At 50.4% G+C, this 27,552-nt stretch overlaps 1 protein-coding gene across 1 annotated transcript in view; it reads left to right on the top strand.

Annotated features, from left to right (window-relative positions):
• LOC125939818 (uncharacterized) overlaps nt 1–27,552 on the top strand; it is a 151,213-nt gene that overhangs the window by 84,253 nt on the left and 39,408 nt on the right. Inside the window, exon 4 of the mRNA XM_049655269.1 lies at nt 24,375–24,463. Coding sequence (XP_049511226.1) covers nt 24,375–24,463 — 89 coding nt within the window. The remainder of the gene's footprint in view (nt 1–24,374; nt 24,464–27,552) is intronic.

Raw genomic sequence — 27,552 nt, 5'->3', positions numbered from 1 at the left:
ACAGACTAGAAAGCTCTCCGGATCAATGGCGAAGCACTCCTCGCTAGCTCAGACCCGGAAGTGCAACTAGCGCTACTGGGCCACGTCCGGCTGGCGGTAGAAGCCAGTGGAGCCCTGGACTTGGGGCCCCACCCATCTAGCTCCTAAACCCCTTCCCTTTTACCTCAATCAATGTTAGTCTCTCTCTCTAAAGACGTATTTTCGATATGAGCATAACAGGTACCCCATACAAATGAAATTGGCAAATAATAGTTTGCATATTATTTTATTGCATAGATAACAAACATACATATTTTGAATTCCTTTTTAAGAAAGACTGTCGCAGTTTCACCCGAAAGGTGAAGCATCAATTGCGATAGCAAATTAGTAGAGAGCTATACGGAGTAAGGACAGTAGTTTTATCAGCTGTATAAACTTGGACATGCGGCAGCACCAGCAACGCGCAGAACTGTTATTCACGCCGTCGGCGTTTTGCCCCAGTTCGCTCCGAATGCGCGCGGCGTTGGTGACTGTTGCCGGTGCCTCAGGGGGCGGCTCGGAGGTTTTCGACGAGTTCAGAACGGGACACTCGTCGAGCACCGTCGAAGTCTTTACAACCTTCTCGCCTCACAACGTTTTATTGCGATAGCAATTATATGGACACTCAAAAGCAGATTTCTGCCGTCGGCGTCGCCGTCGCCGTGAGGTTCCGTATGACGTCAATGGAGATGAAGTCGTCGCCGCGTGCCGAACGCTGTATGTGCGAGTGAAAGGGCGCGAGGGGCGCGCGCTTTCACAGGGAGTGAACACACGGCGCAGAACAAACGCGCGTTATGCGCCGTGCTCGCTTAAGGGCGGCAGAAGTAGGCGTCTCTTTCCTCCTATACAATCACCATATACGTAGAGCAAACGCGTCTTCTTCCGACGCGCGAGAGGCCGTGGGGGAGGGGGGGGGGAAAGGGAGGCGACGTTTAGCTGCGGCACCAAGTGCCTATTTATATCAGAGGCTCCGGCAACAGTCACCAACGCCGCACGCATTTTGAGCGAACGCGGGCAAAACGCCGACGGCGTCGACAGCAGTTCTGCGTGTTGCCGGTGCTGCTGCATGTCTAAGTTTATACAGCTGATAAAAGCAATATCATTACTCCGTATAGCTCTCTACAAATTTGCTATCGCAATTGATGCTTCGCCTTTCAGGTGAAACTGCGACAACTTTTTTATATAAATCCGCATTTGATGCCGCAGCTAAACGTCGCCTCCCCTTCCTGCCTCCCATCCCCCCACGGCTTTTCACGCTACGGAAGTAGTCACGTTTGCTCTATATATATATATATATGGTGATTGTAAAGGAGGAAAAAGACGCCTAATTCTGCAGCCCTTCAGGAAGCACGGCGCAGAACGCGCGTTTGCTCTCCGCCGTGCGTTCGCTCCTCGTGAAAGTGCGCGCTTTCACTCGCACGTACAGCATACGGCGCGCGGCGACGATTTCATCGCCGTTGACGTCATACGGAACCTCACGGCGACGGCGCCGCCGACGGCAGAAATACGCTTTGAGTGACCATATAATTGCTATCGCAATAAAATACTCAACTTGATGTTTCGGTAATTGTAACAGCAATCGTAACAGCACCTGATAATTTTACATGTATGCACAGGACAACGAATACTTGCTTGAAGGAGTACAGTGTTTGTAAGAAACTGCCACTTGTGTCAAAGCACTCCCAGAAGAGTAACGTTTGGAAGAAGTTCTTTTGGGTTTTTGACTACAACACTCTATCTACGGCAGGACGTGTGAAATGCAAAAAGTGCAAGGCCTTCCTAAGCTTTGACACCAGTAAGAGCGGAACGTCTCACCTGCACAGGCACAAGTGTAAGTTAACGTGGCGATATGCTGTGCTAACTTCCTTCTTTTCTGAAAAGAAGCCAACGGTTCGCCAGCCTAAAAGATAGCTTGACGACAGCGGGCCTCAGATGGTGCGTTAAAGATATGAGGCCCTTCGATGTCATGCGAGATGACGGATTTTTTAAGTTTGCCGATGAGCTTGTCGCTGCCGGTGCGCAGTACGGAACCATATCCGCCAAAGAATCAGTTGCGCACCCCACGACGGCGTCCCGCAAAACAGCTGACGTGGCCGGTGATTTACGAAGAAGGCTGAGGCCAGTGGCCAACGCAGCGATGGACGAAGGCCGTTAAGGACTGACGATTATAAGAAAACGGCGTACATCACAGCTACTGCTCACTACGTGAATGACGACCGGGAACTAAAAAAATTCTTATTTACAAATCATTTTTCCACCGAGCAAACGCCATGAGTTAGGACCAAACGTTATCAGCGCACTTCGGCCATGCAGGACCATCGGCTGTGCCGCACACGTCCTCAACACCATCCTCCGCCCCATCTTTGAATGGTTTCTTGAATGATTATCTACCACATTGCAAAATGTGTAGACTGTCATCGCCTTCCTGAAGCAGAGCAGGCTGGCTAGCCAGCTACCCCAGCGCATAAATCAAGAAGTGAGTACCAGGTGGAATTCAAAAATAACCACGCTGAATTATGTGTACACGCCGTACGAGGATGTGGAAGTCCCCCTGGACTACGGAGAAAGCTCGGTAATGGAGGAAGTTAGCAAATATAATACAAATCAGATAATTTACTTTTGGCACCGTTCAAAGAAGCTACTGATATTCTCGAGGAAGTTCCTCGATATTCTCGAGGAATCTGCCCTGCCACTCGTTCTGTTTTGTCAAGCAAAGCTCCAACAAGCATTTCACGGTCATGCGAGGTGATGCATGGACATTTGCAGCTAGGGAAACTGGAGCTGAGTGAACTCCACAAGACAACCTGCTATTATAGTGGAGACAGGTTCTACAAATCATTTTGCCTGATACAAAATATCCCCCAAAACGCCCTTGACGATTCCCACCACTGTATTTGCAGAAAAAGTACCGTATGCCGCAGCTGACTAAACGCTCCTCGTACTTGTATGGCTGTTCAGCGTTTTCCACCATGACGACGTATTGTAAAATAAATTACTGAAGGGTGATTAAAGTGCTTGTTAGCGAAGCATGCGCCAACAAGACATCGGTTGTTGACATTTCAAACACCTTGCTCCCGACGGCCTCCGTTCGGGCCTCCGTCATGCCGGATTTTCAATCGGACCGGGCCGGGCCGAGTCAGGTAGGTGAAATTTTTTGTCGGGCTCGGGCTCGGCCCTCGTCTCGCTGTGAGTCACCGGGCTGGGCTCGGGCGGGTAAACACTTACAATCACCGAGCCCGGGCCGGGCCCGGGCCGATAATAACGGCCCGCGCAGTGCTCTAAGGCACACTAATGTCATTGGAGAATATGCTTTTAACAGCGAAGCTGTTCTAGCTAACCGTAAAAAGTGGCGCCTGCTGTTGCAAAACCTCGCCGGGGTATGACGTCAATGCGTTGCCTAGCGGCGTGTGCTGTGGAGAGGGAAAGAGAAAATGAGAGCGAGATAGAGAGAGCAAGAAATTGTAGCAGCACCGAGACAACGCGCAGAGCTGCAGCCGACGCCGCCCGCGTTGCCAAGCCGCGCATGCGCCGAAGCAGTAGCGCTCGCTTCACCCGACACAGACACAGCTCCTGCCTGTCCGCCTGCATTTTTGGCATACCAGGAACGCTGTCACTCGTAGGTGTCGACGCGTCCAGCGCTAGTGACGCGAAATGCCGCGAAAGAGAATGTACCTCCAAAAATGATCGCTGGAGATTACCTTGCCAACATGCGTAAGTTAAGTTAAACCAAGTTAAAACCTAGCAGCAACAAAGTTAATACCTAGCAGTAGCAGCCAGTGAGACTTGAAGATTGACACTTTCGCTGTGCCTGAGCTTTGCATGACCGAGTGCAAATTTGCCCGCTTTTTTCTAGCAAATGTTGTTATAACTCACACATTTCGGTGGAGTCCATGTAAGCACAAAATTATACCAGCATTGACTCGAGCGTCGTCGTCTTCTGGCGCAGCTGGCTCGTTGGCCCCCCTCGGGTTGCGGTCGTACTCGGCACGCGCTCGTGCCACTGTTCCAGCGTTCGTCATCGTCGTCTGCTTCCACGACTTGCTTCGTCGTGGCAAATCATTCCAGCATAGAATTTCACTTCTCTTTTGTCGTCGTAATGGGGAGGTCGCGTTTACGGTGGTATGAGCCATTGCTTAAGGCGGTTGAGCCATTCATTGTCTTACGTAAGGGATAGATTTAATTTTGAAGAACTTTTATCGAAATCCTTCCAGAGTTAACGCGCTCGGGAAAGTTTTAGCCGCCCGAGTTGCGGGAACGCGATGTTGAGGCCAAACATCCGCGTCGTCTTGCCCTCCAGGAACCCGACAACGGTCGTGCACGCCTCGGCCATACTAGCACTAACTTCCCCGGTGCTACTGCTAGGTTTCAACGCGAGCTTTAACGTGAACGTGTAAAGCGCCGTGTCGCAGGCCCTCCGCGTGGATAAAAGTGTTAGGGGGAACATTGCATTTCACACAGTAAAATCAGTCAAAAAATGAAGTATCACTTAACCACAACCTACAGACATGGTATAATCGGATTACATGTAATTTGAATGTAGAAGAAAACATTACTATGTTACGAGTAAACTCAAATACAAACCCCTTTTCCAGCATTGTTGCAATACCAACAGGCCGCGCTCGGGTAGTTGCGAAAATCATATCCAGATGGCGCTCGCATCCTCGCCAGGTCAAATTGGGACTCAGCCTGCCTAATGCGTTTTGGCTTGCCTGCCCCAAACAATGGCTCATACCCCCGTGAACGCGATGGTGGTGGTGAAAATCATTTATTGGGCCATATATACAGAGAGGTACTGCAGGAGAGGACCTCTAGTGGGTCGCACCCCTTGCAATACTGGGCGGAGTCCCTCGTTCCGGGACCCCGTTGGTCTTGACCGCTGCCCAGGTCCGCCGAACTAGGGCTTGTTGGGCCGATAGTTCCTGGCAGCCGAGCAGGGCTGCCTCCCAGTCCTCTCGGGTAGGGGAAGGGGTGATGGGGGGTAGAGAAGGATTTTGCCGGCATGCCCAAACCATGTGGAAGGTGTCGGCCACCTCCCCACAGAATGAGCAGCGGCCGTCAAAAGAAGGATTCAAGTGCTTGAGAACCGCCGGGCACAGCAGAGTGTTTGTAAAGAGCCTAAGGAGAGTTCGTTCGCCAGCTTTATCCAGACCCTTCATAGGAACCGGGTAATGCTGGTGTTCGGCACGATAGTGCTCAGTAATATCTTTAAAAGAAAGAAGAGGGCTCTGATCTGGGTCAAGGTCCTCCCAAGTGATGCCTGGTGCCCGGTAAGTGAGTGCGCGGGCTGCCTCATGGGCGGCTTCGTTACCTGGCATGCTTTGGTGGCCGGGGACCCATATGATTGAGCGATGAGTTGCATCGCAGTCGCGAATACTGCGGCGAAGAATTTTGTCAGCGAGAGGAGTGATCCATCCGAATTGAAAGTTACGACGGTAGAGATGGGTCGCTCAGGAGCGAGCCGGATCTTGTGAGCTGCTCTTTTTAAAGAGTGAGTGAGCGATCATTCAGTAAAAATGAGCGGCGGTTCTTTTGAAGAAAGGGAGCCGGTTCTCTCGCGTTCAGAGAGAGCCGTCCAGATGCGTTCCGTCAGAGCCGGGTTTTCTGCTGGGTGCGACTTCCGCGCCATCTATTAGCAGTACGAGAAAGCAACTACCCTCCCGCTCTTCCTCGCAAGAGTCGACATCTATTAGCGGTACGAGAAAGCAACTGCCCTCCCGCCCTTCCTCCCAAGAGTCGCCTTCATCCCCTCGCCTTCGGCTGAAGAACGAAAGAACCGCCGCTCACTTACTGAACCACCGCTCCCTCGCTCTTCAAAAGAGCGGCTCAAAAGATCCGGCTCGCTCCTGAGCGCTCAGGAGCCAGCCGCTCTTTTCGCCACGGCTCCCTCGCTCTTCAGAAGATCCGGCTCGCTCCTGAGCGCTCAGGAGCCAGCCGCTCTTTTCGTCTCGGCTCCCTCGCTCTTCAAAAGACCCGGCTCGCTCCTGAAGCGCTCAGGAGCGGGCCGCTCTTTTGAAGACCGAGGGAGCCGTGGTTCAGTAAGTGAGCGGCGGTTCTTTGGGAGTGAGGAAGCCGGTTCTCTCTCCTTGAATGAGCCGTGGCGAACCGTTCCGTCAGAGCTGGGTCTTCTGCTGGGTTTCGATGTTTTTCGATTTCTGACCGACGAATGGTGGCCGGTGTGGGCCGACTCGCGCTACTGGTACTCGCTCGCAGTGTGTGGTGTGCGCAGCAGTCCCCTTGGCTTTTTGTGCGTCTGATGGTGTGGCACCCGATGCCACCGAGGGGAGAAGTAAAGAAGTCTTAATTGGCAAAGGATGGTACTGCTCGTGGCCTGCTGCTGTTCGAACGATGTGGCACGACTCTCACCGATCGCACATCGTGCGCTGGTCCAATAACACTTCGAAGATGGTCTTCCGTGTCTTTAAAGGGCCCCTAAACCATCTCAGATATTTTTTGAACATTTCAAGTAAACGCTAATCGAGTTCAGAATGCCCTCACGATCAACGATGGCAAACGCTGCAGCGCTACGCACTGCGGAAGTGCCAAAAAAAAACAATGCCGTTCTCCTCCCCTCGCCTTTCCGGTATCCCCAGCGGTCGTCACGATGTCAGCAGGGGGAATCTGGTGATGCCAACTGCGGAAGCGATGTCCGTTGGTTGAACAAGAACCTACGACTTCCGGTTAGTCTGCTAGCAGGTACGCGCGCTTTCTGCTCTTCCTCGTCGTGTTGCTCGTTTGTGCGCCCTTGCGAATCGGTAATTACAGCACGCAACGCAAGTGCCAAATCGCTCGCGTTCCAACACAGTCGTGCTTAGCGGTCTGATTAGCTGCGCGAATAGAGTGCGACAGTGTTGGCTTTTCCAGACGTGCGCGCAACACAGGGTCTATAGCGGTACGCTTCGCATAACACGGGCCGGCACCGCAGCAACAGCGGGTAGCCGAGAAGTGCTGAGTCCACGTTAGCGGCACGGTAACTCGTCGCATGCCGTTTGCCATTCGCTGGCCGCCATTCGACAGCGGTTCTTGCTCGCGAACGGCGAGATTTCCTTGCCGGATGAGACCGAGACTCATTTGTGCGGAAGATTTACCGCCGCTGATCGCTCGACGGCGCCGATACCGTCGCTTGGCCTTTTCTGGTTCCCTTCAAAGCTAAAACGGACGGCGCTTTGAAATGAAATACCGACGCTCACAAGCCGCAATATTTTCTTATCGTTGTTATCGCTCTTCGCAATACTTGTACACAAAGAAGAAAAATGCGCTGATATTAGCGGCTCCGTCGGCTGCGATGTGAGCACAGCCGAGCCCGTCGTCTCCCGGCTGCAGCTGATGTTTTCGTTGCCGGTGGCGGAGGCGCGAAGGTTGGCGGTCGTCGATTGGGCCATTGATGGTGCAGCGGGTGGGGCGCCGGCCGAACTGCCGTCTACTTTGGGCACCTCTCGCGCGGCAGACGTTCTACGGCACTGGCGGACGGCTCCCCGTCGTTATATGTGCTGCTAGCGTGGACGTGACCGGAAGTATGCAGTGTTTTGAGAAGCGCGTTGGCGATGACGTTTGTCATGTGACCTGTCGAGAAGCACTCGGCGAGGAGGGGAGACCAGCCGATGAAGAGAGTAGCGAAGGAAAGAGCGAAACGAGCGAGGGCCGTTTTTCGGTCATCAAACGCATGTAACTGCGCTATTACGGCACCATTTCGAAAAATTCCCGTGGCTACGTGTTCTTTGTACACTCGTGCACAACTGCAACACCAGAACTAAATTTCGACCTTTGGGTGGTTTAGGGGCTCATTAACGACAAGAGGTGAACGTACAGCTTACGTCCTGGTCTTCATTTGTGCTAATTAGTGTAGTCATGAAAATGTCGCCCATGACATCCACTTCAGTGCATTTTCTTAGCGTGTATCATTAGCACGTCAATAAAACGAGGCGAATGATCTGTTGTGTTGTAATAGAACTTCATTTCTTTTTTTTCTTTTTTTTTGTCCTGGTGTATGATGGCAGATCGCCGGTATCGCGCGTGCACTCAAGAGAAAAAAAAACGAAATGTACGTGTGGCAGTTTCGTGGATCTTTCGTATGATTTTTGTGTTGTACGTCAAGAAATGATTTCAACATTCATTTTGCATGGCGTTACAGCTTACTCATATTATAGTGAACGTACGTATGTGAATAAATGAATAAAGTTGAAACATAATGTACAATCATTTTGTGCTCTTAGTTTGACAAAAGTTCATTTCAAAGTACCACAAAAACGGACAAGCTTCTGTAATGACGATGAAGTTACATATTTTTTTTCTGAAAAAAGTACGTCGCATTCTGCCTGTCACAGTATCATAAGCATTTGATCCCCAATATCAGAAAAGGTTCATTACAACTAAGAATTCACGCTTTTAATATATGTAAAAATATTCTCTAAACATAGCGAGAATACCAATAACACGGTTATTAAAGTATGCATATATCGTTTTTTTTTTCAAAGCCAGATAACTATATCATATGCATAACACAGGTTACACGTTTAAGTGAACCGGTGAGCCGTTCAAATGAACCGGTTCATTTCAGTGAGCTGAGCCGTTCCGAGCCGCTCACTGAAGTGAGCCGTTTTGCCCATCTGTATACGACAGGCTCCGCGGGAGTCTGTGAGGATGAATTTAGAGTCGGGATGGGAGGCTGCGAGGGCGATCGCCACCTCCTCCACGTGCGTTGAGCTGGGTGCTTTAAACGAGAGGCCGTCCACTTGTCTTTCCTCGTGTATGATTGCAGCCGTGTACCATCCCCCCCCTGGAGTGGTATGGGCCTGCAATATCGACGTAGAAGACGTGCTTCTTAGAGCCATAGTGGCGGTGCAGGGCATCCGCCCGCGCCTGGCGCCGGCCATTATGGTCCTCCTTGTTCATCTTAGTTGGAAGGGGTCGAACGTAGAGGGCGCGTCTCCACAGTTCGGGCACTCGAACCCTTTCCATCGTATGGTGGTCATGTTTAATATGTAACCGGTCCAAGAGGCGGCGACCGGACACGGTCTGGGCGAGACGCGTGTATTGGTTAACAAGATGCGCCTCGCGAAGTTCTCGATAGGTGTTCACCATCCCCAAATCGAGAAGACTCGCGTTGGAAGTGGAGATCGGGAGGTCGAGGGCTCTCTTGAGCATTTTGCGGAGTACAACCTCCAAGCAATCTTCGTCATGTTTCCGTAAGCGTAGGTATGGAGTCGAGTACAGTACCCCACTAGTTGCGAAGGCATGTGCGAGCCGCCCCGCATCCTTACTTCGCAACCCTCCTCGCTTGTTGGAAACGCGGCGAACCATCCGGCCCACCTGGTCGCCGACCTTGCGGAGTTTGGCAAGAGTTGTGTCTGCCTTGCGATGTTGATTAATGAAGAGACAGAGTATTCGAATCTCCACCACTTCTCGGATGGGGCCACTGGCGAGAGAAAGCTGCACTGAGATTTTGCATTTCGGGGAAGGTCGAATATGCACAAATTTAGACTTGGACGGGGATCATTGGAGGCCGCCGTACGTAGCATACTATGCTCGCCGCTGCTTGCAGGCATTCCTCCATCACTCCTATGTTTCCCGTGAACGTGGCCTCACCATCACGACGACAAAAGAGAAGTGAAATTCTACACTGGAATGGTGAGCGGCAAGGCAGCCAGCTGTGGAAGAATACGACGACGACGAAGGTGTCATCAGTGGCACGAGCGCATTCGCGCGATCGCGCCGAGGGCCGCCAACACTTTGCCCTTGGTCATCTTATCATGCGCCGACTACGTCACGCACTACATAATTCATTCACCGAGATACATCGTTTTACACACAGGTGGCCGTTAAAAGGGCCCTGAACCAGCCATCGGGCTTGAAGAAAAAATGAAGCAACGTTACACGTTTCTAAAACCTGAAGGCGAAAGCCTGCCAGCTCTGAAAGACGACGAGAACGACTGCGGGAGGAGTGGCACGAGCGCGAGGGGCAGTGTGGGAACGCTGGAATGACCAGCGGCATCGGAGCCAGCTGTGGAAGTAGGCGTCGACGACGAACGCGTGAGCATTGTCGCGAGTGCGTGTGTGACCACGTGACGTGCGTAACCAGGAATGCACTATAATATAGGCACATCTTTAGTTAGCCGCAACCATTAAGCAGCGGTGGCTTCAGGGAAGCGTGCTTGTCTCTCACCGCAGAGGCCCGGGTTCGATTCCCACCCAGACCGTAATTTAACAAATTTTCTTTTCAAAGCCACGAATTATCTTTGTGTACAGGAACCTCCCTGAGAAATGTGATGTCAACCCGAGCACTTCTAGACGTGTTATTACTGTTTGAGGCATCAGTCGTTTTAGGTGCGAAGCACCTTTTGCGCTCGGGCTGTCAGCGTCGTTAGTCGTCGTCGTCACGGTAAGCAAGCGGCACGAGCGCGTGCAGAGTGTCCCGCTATCGTCGTCGTCGTCTGCCCCAGCTGTTTGCGTTGCCGCGCAGTCTAGGGTAGAATTTCACTTCTCTTCTCGTTAACGGGGATATGAGCCACTGCTTAGACGGGCTGAGCACCATTAGCGGTGCATTACTGCATGCTTTGCTCGTCCCCAGGTTTCACTAACGTTAGAGGAGCTGAATTTCGCTCAATGGGTCATTTGACACTTACGCATAAAATTTAATTCACCGCTCAAATGGCGCCTACGTCTAAAATCGTGCTAATTGTAATAATGAAAACTAATGCAGTAAGAAAGGCGTTTATAATGGCCAAATTTTACTTCGGGTGACGTGTTTCGTCACGACACAACTTCGCGAAGGGCACCGTGAACATAGCCACCTGAGGTTTTCGCATGCACAACATAGTGGGCGGGTAGCATACGCTGCTGTGAACATCTCAGCCAAGTTTCGCTGTCCTACGCAGTGCGTAGAGCTCGCAAGCGGATCGCGAAGTCACCTTTCTCTGAGACGCTCTCGTTTGAAGAGAGGTCATGATCCTCACTCTTCTTCTGTGTGCTTTATTTCGGAATAAAGCACATTACAATACGCGGGAGCTATTGGTCGCTGCGGTCGGCTACACGCTGGCAGCAGTGAGGTGCCGCCACGAGTCCTTTGGCTAAGCGCACTGCGGCTAACTGAGGACAACTGCGTTTGTCTTACGTTTAACGCGTCGTAGGCACCGAAATCGGAATTCTTGGCGTCTACGTTAGCATCCAAAATGAAAATGGGAACCTCCACGGTAGGTAAATCAGAGCTCGTCGCGGTGACGCATGCTTGAGCGGCTACACGACGCCGGAAGGGAGAAGCAGGGTTTGCGCCAGAAATTAGCTCCGGGGTGCTGGCTGTGTCCTCCATGTTGCCATTCTGGTGGCGGTTGCCGGAGATCGAGCTAAGCAAAACGCGTGAGCTGGAGAACTAGGCGCTGGAAGGCACGTCGATCCCCACATTCCCCAATCCTAAAGACCAAGGGCAGCCTGCAAAACTGGCTGACCGAGCCCCAGTGGCACAATTGACTCAGCGAAAGGGCTAAGTCAACGGGGACAAAGTCAAAGAGGGTGTCGTCGTCTTCGTCAGGGCCAGCACAAGAAGAAGGTACCAAATCGGTTTGAAAATGTCAAAATGTCGCTTCTTTTGATTCGAGTCTAGGGGTTGCCTTGATCACAAAGGTCCCGCACACCTGGAGGAAGGTCGGTAGCATAGAAAGTACGGGGTGGGGCAGTACCATGCGCCAGCCAGCAACGCTTGAGGTCTGGCGGACAGGAGCTGCTAGGAACGCGGGAGGCGTGGCTGTCATTTTCGCGCCGCCGCCACCACGGCAGTCACTGGTTTGCCTGCTGCCTGGAACGACTGGCCGGGATGATGGGTAGCCAGTTAGCGTTGGTAGCGAGAGTGACCACCTTCGGCTAGGGAGGGAAGCTTGATTGGGCGGGCCTGCCCCATTCAGCGGCATGGTATGCAGCAGAAGGCAAAGTTGCTACGAGTTTGTGGCCGTCAAGGGAGGACTCAACCACGGTTGCATGACGAGGGATAGCAGGCCTCGTAATCAGCAATTGACTGGCAGGCACGGTAGAAATATGCACAGGGAGAAGACTGGACGACGCAGCGGTAAGGATAAGGAAGCCCCTCGGAATAGCCGGCTTGTCAGAAAATGGTGCCTGCCCGACTGATTGCCCAAGGAGGGGGGCTTAACAGGCTAAAGCTTGGGCAACCATAAGAAGGTCTACTAGGCCGGAAGGGCCTGTCACCGCTTCGATGTGCACCCTCACACCATAGCTGCATTTCTCGGTTCACCGGCATGCTGGGTGCGAAGTTCGAGAGGAACTTAGGTATCCCTACGTGGATGAATGCGAATGCATTGCGAGCACCAAAGGCCGTGAGTTCGACTCCCACCAATGGTCGTGGGTTCCAATGCCGTGATGAATTATATCCTAATTAGAACAGTTCCTAATTAACCCTACCTTAATCAGCCGTGGCACGTTATCTGACACATAGTATAATTTAACAAACATAGAAATAATTATATTTTGTTCTGCTTTACCATTGGTCAATGTACTGTTCATATTGTCAAGCCGAAGAAATTTCGGCTTTTTTTCGGGCTCTCCCTTTTCACCTTGTGTATCTCGTGGTGAAATGAACAAGTTGATGATGATGATGATGATATTACCATGTCATTGAATTTTGCCAATAATTGACACTTGTCCGTGTGGTTAGTCTTACGTTCAATTTATCCTCGATTATTTTTAAGGTGTCTGAAATTTTTTCTTAATCCTTTCTGTTTAAAGCAACCCTGAACCACCTTATATCGAAGTGGAGAAAGACACTTGAGGTGAAAATAGGCTATTTCATAAATACTTTGCCGCAAAAAGTACTTCAATGCGTTCCGCACAAGCGGAGTTATTGGCGATCAAACACGGAATTCGCTGTGCTCCCCATTCCTTCTTCGATGCCTTGCACTGCGAAGGTTACGGAGGAGTGGGGCGGGGCCACATAGTTCCGCCTTCTACACGTTACCGGGGCGCGCAGTTCAAGAATAATTTTGGATGTCAACGTAGACGCCACGACTTCCGATTTCGGTGCGTACGACGCGCTAAACGTAAGCCAAACGCGGTTGTCCTCAGCGAGCCACAGGGCGCTTAGCCAGTGGATTCGTGGCGGCGCCCCGTGGCGGCCGTGGTGTAACCGACCGGAGCGACCAATTGCAGCGGCGTATTGGAATGTGCTTTATTACGTAATACAGCACACATAAGAGGGTGAGGATCACGACCTGTGTTGAAACGACAGTTTTTGAGAGAAAGGTGACTTTAGGCTCCGCTTGCGAGCTCCATGTACCGCGTACGACTGCAAAACATGGTTCAGATGCTCTCAGCAGCGTATGCTACCCGCGAACTGTGTTATTTCACCAAGCCCGAGGAGTGGTTCAGAGCCCGTTTAACTGTGTGATTATACTTGTGATATTTTTCATTTATTTTATTCTCTTACCCTTTATTTCCGATGATGATGTAGAAATTGTATAATAGATGACTCATTTTTTGCCACCATCCTACTAACCCCATTTTTATGCCTTGTTGGGAGGTCCCCCCGACAGTTGTTACTTCGGGACCTCCGAATGTGTACTTATATCCACCTTGTATTTGATTTCGTCGTGAATTAAATATTGAATATTGAAAAAAATAATTAACTTCGCGTTAATTAACACCCAAGTTCGTGGGCTCGACTCCCATCAAAAATCGAGGGTCCGACTCCCACCAAAGATCGTAGGTTCGGGTGCCAGGATTGCCTCTATCTAAAATAACTATGACTTAATTAGCCTCGCCATAATTAACACCAATGACCGTGTGTTCGAGTGCGTTAATTAACTTTGCCCTTTGACCACTCGTGGGTTCGCCTCCCACGAGTGGTTGAAGATTTGAGTGCCGCAATGAACTGTGTCCTAATTAAACCTGCCATAATTCGCCTTAATTACCTTCGCCTTAATTCGCTCTGCTTTAATGGACATCATCAACTGCCTCGAATGACTCATTTGGGCCTTTCGGACCATGGAGGTCCCGCCAACCCACAAATCTTCCACCTGATGATCCATATAATGCTTTCACTATACTAAAGTCCAGCTAGTTCCTAGTAGGGAGAAAGCTGACTAGGCTTGTCGTAAGGTTGGTCTGCAGGAGAACGTATATTAGGCCGAAAGGGCATGTTACCACTTCAAGATGCATTTCGAAGTTCACCTGTCTGGTAAGGCACGAGTTCCGGCTACCAACTAGTAGGAGGAAGGCTGCCTAGGTGAGCTTCGGCAGGTTGTACCGCTGGTGTCGCCTGGGGCCATCCGTGTCAAAGTTTGCCTGTGGTTTTATGCCAACTCCCCCCTCTCCCCTCAAGTGGACCGCCGACTGGTCTCCCGTGGCAGTCAGCCACCTTGTAAACCAGGGGGCACATTTTGGTCTCCACTTGGTGGGGGCCCAATCATTTTTCCGACAGGGAGGCAAACATAGCTTTGACAGCGCCACTCAAGACATGGTTGCGTTGAAAGACGACATCGCCGACATCGTTTTGCAAGTCCCGATGTGGCCGGTCGCATTGGGCGTTCTGTCCAGTTCGGGCTTTTGCCGGGTTGGAAGGGCCAAGTCAAGCGCCACGTCTACCCGTGAGTGCAGTTCTTCGGCGTAGTCGGAAAGGCCGTTTTTTTCGTGGCGCATGCCTTGCTGCCGGCTCGCAGAACGTGGTCCATGATGTTTGGCAGCTCGCTCTTGTAGTTGAGGGAAATGAGCGTGTACCCAGTCGAACGGTTCACCGTGTACCGATAGGAGAAGCCTCTCTCGTTAAAATAGACATCCCAGACCTGTACTGCCGAGCAAAGGCCACGAGCAGAGGCTTGAGGTTCCGGTTAATCTGCTCTTTCGGTTTAGCCTATGGGATATACGCGGTTGTCTTGAGGTGCCCAATGCCAAAGGCAGCACATGCATCGCCAGCGCGTGCTGTCTCCAGGGCGTGAGTACGTGGCAACTGCGATCCAGCGGATACCGCATATGGACAGTGAGAAGATCCAAGCAAATGAAGGCCAACTTGCTGAAACGGAGCTATACTGAATCAGCAGTGTACAACGAGCCAGCGCAATGCACAGTTGATTTCCGGTGTATCTGGCAGTCGCGGCATTTCTTAACATGGTGTTCGGCGTCGTAGAGAAGGTTAGGATGGTAACGTTTCTGGGGTATGACTGAGGGCGGGTGTATGGATCTGACATGATCTGGGTCTGGCTTGTGGTGAGGGGCATGCAGGAGCCTACAAGCAGGCATGCTGTTGGGTTGAAATCTAAACTTAGTACTGGGAGTGCTTTGAAATGATTCGAGATATCACCGAAATATTCTTGTTTGTGCTGCTACCAAAGAAAAGGGGCTTCGTTATTTGTTAGCTGGTGTAAGTGTACGGATATCTTGCAAACGTTAGGCAAGAAGCACGTATAACACGCACAGAGTCTAAAGATTCGCGAGAGTCGGGTTTGTTCGCCTGTGTCTGAAAGGCTGCAACAACCATTCGTTTTGTCCGGGTGTGGTCGAATTCTATCGTAGCTGATGACATGACCTGAAACTTCAGGTTGCTCATAGCAGAAATGGCGTTTTCCAGGCATTAGGGAATGGCCATCAGTATCAACGGCATCAATGACGGCATGTAAGCGCTGTAAGTGCTGTTCAAACGTTGTGCAAAACACAACTATGTCATCTTAAGACATGAGACGTGTTAGTCCAGGGAACGCTAAGGGGTTGGCGCTGTCAGCGGGTGGCTTGGTGCTGACTACGAAAGACGAGGAGAATAAATGCGCAGGCTCGATGCGCAGGCGCGGTACGCGCCGCCCATCTTTATTCCGTTTGCGATCACACTGTCACGAATGGTCCACCCGTCACAGCTCGTCCACGCCAGCTCTTCGGTGAGCGTCTGGCTATTGCTAAACGGGAGTCCGAGCACATGCTCCAGCTGGGCCTTATTCGTGCTTCAGCCAGCATTTTGGGCCTTCCCGCTACATCTGGTGCCAAAGAAAAAACCTGGTGACGGGCGTCCGTGCGGCGACTTTCAGGCGCTCAGTGGTCACATGGTCCACATTAGCCATCCCCTTTCACACATCCAATATTTCACAGGCTACTTGGAAGGTTGCAAGATCTTTAGCCAAGGGGACCTGTCAAGGCGTATCACCTAATCCCCGTTGAGCCTGCCGATATCCCGAAGACAGCCATTCCTACACGCTTCGGTCTACGCAACGCAGCTCAAGCGTTGAAAAGATTCATTTCCGAGTGAACGCGCCGCCTCCCTGCTATATATGCCTACGTCGACGACACCAAGAAGAAGAAGGGTTCTTGATGAGCTGCTGTTCCTGCTTCCCTCTGGTTTTTCATTTAACTTTGTGCGTACCGACGCCTGCATGGCGGGTACAGTATCGAAAGCAATGACGGACGTTCTGCCCCCTCTTCCGTCACGGTTGGGGGCTGGCCTCCAAGCTGCACGTCAGTCTGCTGCACCCGACAATCTACACATGGCTCTGCCATGGTCACCGAGCGGCTCTGACGTGGACGACATGGAATTCGACAGTGGAATACCGTGGCCACAAACCGCCGGTTGAAGAGAAAGCTTCCCAGGACTTCAAGCGTGAGTGAGTTCAACTACAATAAGCCGCACTCACGGCAAACGTGTAGAATCGCCTACATCCCCATCGCTGCTACTGGCAACCTCAATTTCCTCAATGGGCAAACTCTCACTGCCTATCTCGAGAGGCTGGCTCGAGTGCAAATCAGAGAGGTCCGTATTAATCCCAGAAAAAAAACATCGTTACTGTTGATGTCTCTACAGGAACCATCCTTGACACTTTGAAGGCTGTAACTCAGCTAGGAAATATACTTGTCAGCTCATTCATCGTACAAGGAGGCAGTACCACGGCCGGTGTGATCCACGATGTGGATACAGATATTGATAAGTATGCCTTTTTGGGCTAGTTGGTTAGATACATCAGAGGTGGTCATAGCGCTAGAAGACACGGACAAGAGTGGTCATAGTGCTCGTCCTGTTCGCTCGTTCTTGTCCGTGTCTTCTAGCGCTATGACCACCTCTGAGATATTGATAATGGCGATCTCCCAACGCTAATATCCTCAACCGACCATATCACAGACATACAATGTTTTGGAAGGTCGAGGTGCATAAAGTTCATTTTTGAGGGAGGCGACTTACCATCACATGTGAAAGTGGGATAATTGAGGCATCCTGTCCGTCTGTACGTCCCCAGGCCATTACAGTGCCGTAAATGTCAGCAAATCGGGCACGTAAATGCCGTGTGCGCAAACAGGATGACATGTCCCTGCTGTGGTGGTGATCATGATGAGTCGACGTGTGATGGGTTTGACTTGAAATGCTCTAAGTGCGATGGGCCGCACAAGGCAACGTCGAGGGAGTGTCCGTGACTGAAATGAAAGACTGATATGTCCGTGCTAAGGAAAATGGTGCGATATCGCTCTACACACAGAGAAGCGGCTACTAAGATACACCGCCGCCAGAGGCGCTCACGTAATCGCAGGAGGAGATCAGCATCGACAACAGGACAACCGGTGCCTCATGAAAAGTCGACGCGCGCTCCTGTTATTCCTGAATCGTCAGGGCCTCTAGCCACATCTACTCTTCTGAACACCAAGGATACTACTATATGGCCTTCCCTGCCGTCTCGGAGTGCAGAAGTGCAGCCAGAACGCTAGCATGAACGCAAAGTTTCGTCGTCAGATGGGCAAATCAAGGAAATGCTTACACAATTGGTTCGTTCCTTGTGAATGTTGCTTATGGTAGTTAAGGCGCCCGTTGCCAAGGCGGCAGTGCAAATTCTCGACTCACTCGAACCGGTGCTTGCTGCTATATAAAAGCTTGAAAGAACCATGGCATCATCAACTGCAATGCTGTCACTGCAGGAAAGGATCAGCCGTTCCGTAATATTTCAATGGGGCGCACAAGGTCTACGAGGTCGCCTCGGAGATTTTAAACAGAGACTGCTCAAGTATCGATTTCCAGTTATTGTGATATGCATGCCGAATATGCCTTCAAAATTTAGACTGTCTGGTTACGAACAATTCGCATCTGAGACAAGTGGAAATCCTAGCAAAGTCTTACTATGCATGCGATGTGACCTCACGTACTCGCTTAACCAAATTTCGGTGCACAACAGCAACGAGAACGTTTCTAAAACACTGAAACTAAAGCGGCGCACAATCTCGGTCATCGGTGGCTATATTTCTCCCAGGGGAAGAATTGACGCTGGACACCTGAAACTTTTTCTTGACTCCAGCCAAGGACTTCATGTTATCGAAGGTGACTTCAACGCACACCACCACCTTTGGGGTAGCAGCGTCATAAACATTCGAAGAAGACAACTTCTTGACTTGACAAACATAAAAGGTCTTGACATCCTAAACATCCTAAACGACGGCTCACCAACATATTTGCGTGGCACAACGTACAGCAGCTGTCTCGATTTAGCTATCGCTTCACGATGCCTTTCGTCTTCGGCTGCCTCGTTCACAGATGCAGAAACGTACGGTAGTGATCACCTGCCTACTTATGTACAATTGAGATGGTTTACGAGACTCCCTAATCCTCATGCACAATGCACTGACTGGGATGCTTTTCAAAACAAACTGGAAGAGTCCTGCGGCTGTATAACTCCTCCGCAAGAGATCGAAGAGCGAATCACAGCAGCAATGCACGCAACAACAGGCATCGTCGCAACATGAAATTCCAGAACATCCGTTGACGTCGTATATGAAGAGCTGCGGGCGGTCCGTCGTTGCGCCGGGAGGAAATACAGGCGAAATAAATTGATATCAGACTTGAGGACTTCACGCCGTGTGTAAAAGAAAATTCAAAGACACTTAGAAAAGCTTGACAGACAACGTTGGAGGGCCTTTTGCACCAGCCTGGACCCAAGAAAACCATTGTCCACGATATGGCATGTTGTACGAGCATTGTCATCTCCACAACAACGACGTCCCTTCCGAGCTCTGGCTATCAATCAGATGCGTAGTGAGAAGGAGATCGCGGAAGATTTCTGCTTGCATCTCTCCGGCTCTACAATAATGGTATCCACACTGTCCAGGTGCGCTCCACCAACAGTTGACCGTAGTCTCGACCTTCTATTCACGCTACAAGAGCTACGTGCGGCGATCTCTTCAATACACTCAAGTGCGCAGGGGCCTGATGGCATATTACCTATTCTACCCTACGCCATCTGGGCCCTCGAGTAACTGAAGAGCTTCTGTCTCGGTATCATCTCTCTTGGGCCTCGGGAACGGTGCCTGCACATTGGAAGACAAGCAAGGTAGTGGCATTATTAAAGCCAGGCAAGTCACCCCATGATATGCTTTCCTACAGACAGTGGCGCTAGCCAGTTGTATAGGAAAAACCGTAGAACGGATGGTTTTGATGAGCCTAGAATGAATTTTGGAGAAGCGTAATATATATCCAGACGCGATGACAGGTTTCCGAAAGGGTAGGTTGTCATTCGACAGCGTTATTGACCTACTAACGACTGTTGAACATCAGAAACGTCGCCGTCGATTGACGGCTGCTGTCTTTCTGGTTATGAAGGGTGCATTTGACAATGTTCTACATGATGCAATTTTAAATGCCCTTAAAGATTATGGCATTGGTGGCCGTATGCATTAGTGGATAGCCAGCTGTCTTCGAGAGAAAACGATATTTATGACAACTCTAGACGGCCGTACAAGGAACCATCCCATCTACCGTGGGTGCCTCAAGGAGGTGTGCTGAGCTCAACCTTATTTAATGTTGTTCTCGTTGGACTCGTCAAAAAACTCATAGGCGCAGTCTCGGACTCTGTATGCGCAGATGACATCTGTATATGGACCACGAGCTTAACGCGCTTACAAGTACAACCGAACATACAGCGTGCAGTGTCAAAAACTTCGCAATAACTAAATAGTTGTGGGCTTCAGCTCTCACCGAGAAAGAGTGTAGCCATGGCATTTACGCGGAAGTCAATGGCCTGCTACTCCGTCATGATTGATGGCAACATTATACCTTCTGTAACCCACTACAAGTTTCTCGGAGTCACCAACGACCGTGACGTATCTTGGTCGAAGCACACCTCTGCATTGAGAAAAAAGCTGAACAGCTTTGCAGAAATCATTCTACATATGTCTGGAAAATCGTGGGGGCCATCCCAATCATTTGTTCTGCAGCTCTACCAGGCACTTTCTGTTGGATACCTCCGCTACAGCGCGCCTGTACTTTCTCGGGTTAGTTCATCTGCCATCCGCACACTTGAAGGAGCTCAGGCTCGCGAACTAAACATTTGCCTAGGATTACCACGATGTAATTCCACATGAGGCACTATTGCAGAGGCACGCGCATGCCCAGCTTGAGTTTATCTGTAACATGAGCCAATGCAAGTGCATTTAAGGCTACTACCTAGGCAGAGGAATCATCCCCTGACAAATGTCACAAGTATACGGCCTGACGCCGCCTACTCAGACGCCGTTTTGACGCAACGGGATCTACTGCCGTCGGACTTCGCACCGCATGGCATACCGGAAGCTCTACTCTGGACGATAGCCATGTGGAAGGTGAAAATCTCAATCCCCGGAATAACGAAAAAGCAGAAAATGCCGCTTGCGGGTCCTAAACATTTCGCGTTATCCTACATTGCTTACAAGTACGGATATACCGAACATGTTTTTGCAGATGGTTCTGTTACACAGACTTCTTCCGCGGCAGCTTACACGGTACCTGCAATGGGGTTCAAGATAAGGCACAAAACATCGTCTACGGCAGCTGAGTTGACCGGCGTTGGAGAAGCAGTCCGCTGTATACTGCAAAAAAACTGGACAGTGTTCTGCGACTCAAAACCGAGCTGCAACTCATAAGCAATTATATGAATAACAGAAACGCATATATTCCTCTAATCTACGACATCATGCCTCTGCTTACTGAGGCGTCTCAATCTGGACATACCATTGCGCTGCAGTGGATTCCCCCCCCCACTGTGGAATAGCCGGAAATGAGCAGGTTGAGGCGGAAGCAAAAATGGCGCACACTGACGGGAAGATTTTAAAACTTCCCTTTTGCAATTATGACATCAACGCCTTGCTACAAGACTCCATCAAAAAGTCTATGGCGCGACAATCCGACAACCCCGAATATCGGCAAGAGCGCCCCCTTAGACTTGATGCCGGTTCGCGATTCTGACTTCCACTTCGGATGCGAACAGGCTAGGAAACACTAACCCATCGATTACGGCTTCGTGTGGCGTACACACGCAAATATTTCCACAAGATTAGAAGAGAACGGGACTCTGATTGCAGCGTCTCTCACACACCCGAGACAATAGACCACATACATTGCGTGTGCCCTCAATATGCGGCCGAGCGAAGGACACTAAAGCGTAGTTTTGACTGTTTGGACTCCCGTCCCTTTTCGGAAGCAAAGGTTTTAGGCACGTGGAGAAGAGTTGATCATGCCCAGCGAACCATAAGATCACTTTTGAACTTTATGTGTGAGACGGGCTTAGACGGTCGTCTCTAGGACCTGTGCAGTGTGCAGTGTGCGAAATGTGTTTGTGCGATGACGTATTGTGTGGACAACACTACTCCTGCGTGTAGTATGTGAAAAGTGCACAACCACATATTAGACAACTTATGTAAATAGTATTATTGTACGATATCATAATCACCTGCCACCTGCCTTTCCCTGTATCTCCCATTTCCCCTTACCCCAGTGAGGAGTAGCAGGCCAGAGACACGCTCTCCAGGCCGATCTCTCCTCTCTTCTCTTCATTAAAATCTACTCCTCCCTCCCTTCGACGACACGTCGTCATGAGTCCCATTCAACAAGATCACGAGCGTCACCTCCGGGAATTCTTTCCATGCCGTCAACAATATGGCCTGGCTGTCAACCCCCAGAAATGCGTATTTGGGTCTTCCGAGCTCTAGTTCCTGGGAAATTAAGCTTGGAATTCGTCCATTGCCCTCTCACGTCCAGGCCATGAAAGGCATCCCAGCGCCAAGCACTCTACGCCAGCTGCCTGAGCTGCGGGGCATGGCAAATTTCTCACGACGCTTTATTCTGCACTGAGCCGAGATTTTGCACCCACTGACTGACCTTCTCCGCACAACCAAGGGCTCCTAATCCGCGATGTCCTGGTCTCCCGAAGCTCAAGCAGTTTTCAGGGCAAATAAATAGGCCGTCGCCGATTCGGTACTTCTCATCCAATCAAGGACTAACGTGCCCACTCATATCACGGTGGATGCTTCCATTGTGGTCATCGGCACTGTTCTCGAACAGAATTTTGACTCTGAGTGGCACCCACTGGGCTTCCTCTCTCAGAAGCTCCAACCTACAGGAGCTAGCTACAGCATTTTCAGCCGTGAGCTGCTCACCATCTACTCCACGGTCCAGCACTTCCGGCATTTCTTGTAGAGTTAGCCATTTTATGTTCTAACCGATTATAAGCAGATGGAAGACCCTGAACTGCCAGCGCTGCGTGACCAACCCCATTCCCTCCGCCTGTAACTCGTGCCTAGTTCACTCAAGGGCGACATGTAAGCGGCTGCACCTAGCCGCTTCATTCCAGTTGCTTTTAGTCGTGCGGTTTTCCAATCACTTCACATCTGCCATTCCCGCGTCACCGCGGCGCAGCGCCTCGTTGCACAGCGGTATGTATGGCCAAGCATTAACACCGATGTCCGCCAATGGGCCCGCTCGTGCCCCGCTTCCCGACCGCCAACATCACCCGCCACATGAAGATTCCCACGCAATTTCTTTTTTTACCACCTGACTGTCGCTTTGACAATGTCCATCTTGATTTGGTTGGACCGCTTCATCCCTCTCACAACTGCCAGAACATTCTAACATTGATTGATCGCTTCACTCATTGGCCCGAAGTCGTGCCCATTCCGCACACCACTGCGGAAACGGTCGCCGAAGCGTTCGTTTAGGCATCGGCTTCCCGCTTTGGCTGGCCCCGCATTGTTACAACTGATAGAATTTCGCTCATGTAGAATAGGAACATACCGGTTTTTACATTTGCGATGCTACTATTTTCCCGTCACAGCATGCATGTACATCGCAATGACTAGTAGTGACACAACCAAGCACTGGTAATAATTTTCGTTTGCGTGACCTGATTGAAAAAAGTGGGGAACTATGAGTCAGGTGCATATTTGGTAGATTTCTGTTTTGTTTTTACTCTCAATAATACAAAAATAGCTAACTATTATTGTCGTTCGTGTTTTTTCAGGTGCTTTGTTGAATTTTCACATAACTCTAAGAAGTCGCAGTTTGGCCTGAAAGGAGAAGCATCGATTACGATAGTAAATTACCAGAGTCATAGGGATCAAGGATAGTACTTTTATCGGCCGTATCGACTTGTAAACATTCGCTTGCTTGCTGAATTGACCAGCATAGTGTCAGCGCGCACAGCAAACTTGAACACATCACACTAGATGACCGCGCACACTCGCTGTTAAAACGCTGGCGTGAGGAAACGCGGCTGCAGCGATCGAAGTGGACTTCGTGCTCTTATCTATCGCTTCAACGCAAACTGAGCACCAAGAACACAGAGCACACACAAAGCTACTAGCCGCCGACACACCAAGAGTGTGCACCAACGCAGAGCGCTCTCAAGATGCGGCCGCGCAACCGCGCGCAGCTGCCATATGCAGTTGCAGCCGGAGCAGAACGCCTACCGCTCCCTCCCCTACCTCCGGTGCCTCGCAACGTTCGGTGCCTCGCGCGCGGTGAAGACGGCACTATTCCTGTCCGCTTTTCTCCTTGTAGCGCGGGCGAGATTCAGCCGTGATCGTCGGCTCACCCTCGGTAGCTTTCACTCGCACACACAGCATACGGCGCGCGGCAACGGTGTTGTCGCCCTTGGACTTTATACGGATCCTCACGGCGACGACGATGGCAGAAATTCGCCTAGAGTGTCCACATAATTGCTATCGCAATAATATAATTTCTGAGCTATTATTGCTGCTTCACAATCATTCTAAACACAAGAAATTAGGCTTAATTTTTTTGTATCACGGTTTCCCTTGCGACTAGTAAGTCTTCAAATAAAACGTTGAAACCTAAAATCCCCAAAATTAGCACAGTTCAATCGGCAACACAAGCGTTAGATTACGCATTATTTTACGAGCCCGGCCTGAACGAACGCAATAAATTCATATTTGAATTCTCGAGCGCTCTACCGATAATTATCTAAGCCTACCAATATCTAAAGCAAATTTCAAAGGAATTCAAGTCATTTCATCGTGTAATGATTTTATTCGAAGTGAGCGTGCGCGATGTGTACTGAGGTTTCCAAACGTTTCATTACGATGTTATATTATTAACTTTAATATTGTTTATTCACTATGCTTGTTTTTTTTTTCAGGGGACGAAGTCTTACCTGTCGACAAATCACTGGGTTCCAACAGGAACCATTGGAGTTTTTGAGTGCGTTTTAGCAGACCCATCTAAAGAGTAAGTATTATACTTATCCTGATTTCAGAATTCTGCTGCGCATCTGCTTTCTACGAATTAATTAAAGATACTAAGCCACAAAAGATTAGCAAAATCGAGGACTTACATTTATGATACGATAATTAAACACCCTTCAGAGTAGCCCGTCTAAGACTCTGAGTGGAGGGCCTCGCTATTCTTCCTGCAAAACACTGCCTAGGTAACCTACAATTAAACATACGTCTGCGCTCTCTAATTCCATTGCTAAAATACGCGTAGTCTATCCTACTGAACTCCAGCCATAGAGAGAGCTATTAGCCAGATACTGCATAAAATCCCGAGGAACGCCAACGGTTAACTGCATGCATTCTAGTAGGCAACTTGCATGATGCGCGCGATCAAAGGAAAGTGGAGATTGGTATTACCAAACCGACACACACTACTCACACACTGTAAGGGCCACAGAAGTGATCCTTGTTAAAATAGAGCACCAAGCCCAGAAACCGATGCTGGGTTTCTTTGTAGCACTTTTGTTAGGAACAGGCCGGGAAGGCTGCAGACAAAAATATTGTTACGGGGAGTATTTAATTACCGGTAAACGTCTAGCGCTTGTCTAGTCAAGACTGCACAGAGCGCACAGGTTCCAGCAGGTTTCAGTCTGACAAAAGAGCCTCTGACCCAGCCCCACTACGACGTCTTTGTCTTTGCCATGGCTCGTGACATTATCCCCGGCTGATGAAGCACCGTCCCGGTGCTTGTTGTGGTCAAAATGGGTTATCACAGTTGTAGTGTTTGCGGCGGGAAACATGTACGATGTCACTTCGTGCTGCGGCAGTCGATGAGGTGGATGCCATGGGAGATATCTCATAGGTGACAGGAGTCACCTGGCGCAGCACGCTTTAGGGCCCGACGTACCTCGACATTAACTTTTCACAAAGGCCGACACGACGAGATGGGAGCCAGAGGAGGACGAGAGAGCCCGGTGGAATATCACTATCCCGGTGTCGACGATCGTAAGTGGCCTTTTGTGCGGTCTGCGATGACGAGAGTCGAGCGCGGGCGACTGTGCGCGCGACGAGCGCACGCGTGATGGCATCTTGCGCATAGGAAGTCGTGGACGGGGAGGCTGGATCAGAAGAGAGCAAGGTGTCAAAGGGTAGTAAGGGATGACGTCCAAAGAGAAGATAGAAGGGTGAGTAGCCGGCAGTTTCATGACGCGATGAGTTGTATGCAAATGTGACGAACGGAAGCGCAACGTCCCAATCGTGGTGGTCATCGGAAACGTACATGGAAAGCATGTCGGTCAGTGAACGGTTTAGGCGTTCAGTGAATCCATTGGTTTGAGGGTGATGTCAGGGCGTGAAGTTGTGGTGAGTAGCACATGATCGAAGTAGATCGTCAACCACACGAGAGAGGAAGCAGCGACCGTGATCTGTGAGCAGGTGACGTGGAGCACCATGTTGGAGGATGACGTCATACAGTAGGAAGTCGGCTACGTCTGTGGCGCAGCTGGTTGGCAACGCTCGAGTAATTGCATATCGAGTGGTATACTCCGTAACGACTGCAATCCATTTGTTGCCTTTCGTGGAAATTGGAAAGGGACCGAGCAAGTCCAGGCCCACTCGATAAAACGGCTCGGTTGGAACGTCAGTTGGCTGAAGTAGACCAGCAGGTTGGGTCGCAGGTTTCTTGCGACGCTGACACAGGACACAAGATGTTACGTAGCGGCGAACGGACCGATAAAGGCCCTTCCAGAAAAAACGTCGTCGTATGCGATCATAAGTTCTCGAGACGCCTAAGTGCCCGGAAGTGGGGGCATCATGAAACTGGACGAGGACGTCCCTGCGCAGATGATGATGCGGGACAACGAGCAGGAGTTCTGCGCCGTCGGGGTGCATGTTGCGGCGGTAAATAACGTTATCCTGAAGCAAGAACATGTTGAGTGAAGGGTCGATGGTGCCGGATTGCAGACGGTCAATAATAGAGAGCAACGATGGATCTCTACGTTGTTCGTCGGCCACATGGATGAAGTCTGTTATCGCCAAGACACAGGTGTCGGGGTCTGTTTCAGTGGAGTCGGGTGGTTCAACGGGATGGCTTAGTTTGTCCCCTCAGAAAAAAGGAATTAAAAAATGGGGGAAAGCCCGCACCGCCGAGAGGTATAACGGGCATTAAACCAATCAGAAAGTAAAGTAGGACGGGTCATCAAGGCTGACAACCCAACGAGAAATTCCGAGAAAAAAACCAATCTGAAACAAAAAAAAAAGAATTTCGGAGGCAAAAGCAGCGAGCTGAAGCGGAAGCAGCGAAAAACAATAAAGCTGGTAGTGACAGTAGAACAACCCAAAAAACCCGGTAATACGCTCCGGAGGGAAATTAGGGAAAATATGTGGTGGTCTTCGGCAGTGATCCACAACGATCTGCATGTTTATTTCAGAAGATAAATGTAAAACAACAATAAAGTCTTGAGCAGCTGGCAGGTGTAGGTGGTAGGGCCGACTCGTGGGACCAGGATGGAATCACCACTCGAACGCAGGAAGACCGTGTCCATCCGGGACCTGCGCATGGCTAAGTGCTACGAGAAAGTGGGAAAGGGATAGGGGAAGGGGGATGGGAAAGCAAGGAAAGAGATGAGAAGGCAAGCGAAATGAGGATGAGGCATGCAGTTAAAGCCAGATGACACGGGGCGAACCCCACCATGGTTGGCGTAAACTGTGCAACTGGCATGAAACCGAGCATGCGAAAGAAACATGAGGGATATGTAAGCGGATATGAGGAGAAAAGGGGAGGAAAGTAAAGGGCAGGTAAAAGAGGAGTAAAAGTTAAAAAGCATCAGGGAGAGCAGACAGACGGGGAACAGCCGGCACGAGTGAAGTAATGGTATGAGTCAGTCGTAGGAGTAAAGCCCGCGATCGCTTACTGTGAAGCAACCGCGGGAAAACGTCAGGCGTGATAATGTCACGGATATTACACTCTGTCCGCAACTGAGCGGCAATGTCCGCAGTGCGCGGGCACACAGTAAAGTAGTGGAGCACGCCGTCACACTCCTCCCCACACACGCACAGACTCGAGGAACTCAAATGAAACCGATGCAGATAATGAGGAAAATG

Source organism: Dermacentor silvarum, chromosome 9 (genome assembly GCF_013339745.2).
Source record: "Dermacentor silvarum isolate Dsil-2018 chromosome 9, BIME_Dsil_1.4, whole genome shotgun sequence".
Lineage (NCBI taxonomy): Eukaryota > Metazoa > Arthropoda > Arachnida > Ixodida > Ixodidae > Dermacentor > Dermacentor silvarum.
This window is presented reverse-complemented; position numbering and strand designations above follow the sequence as displayed.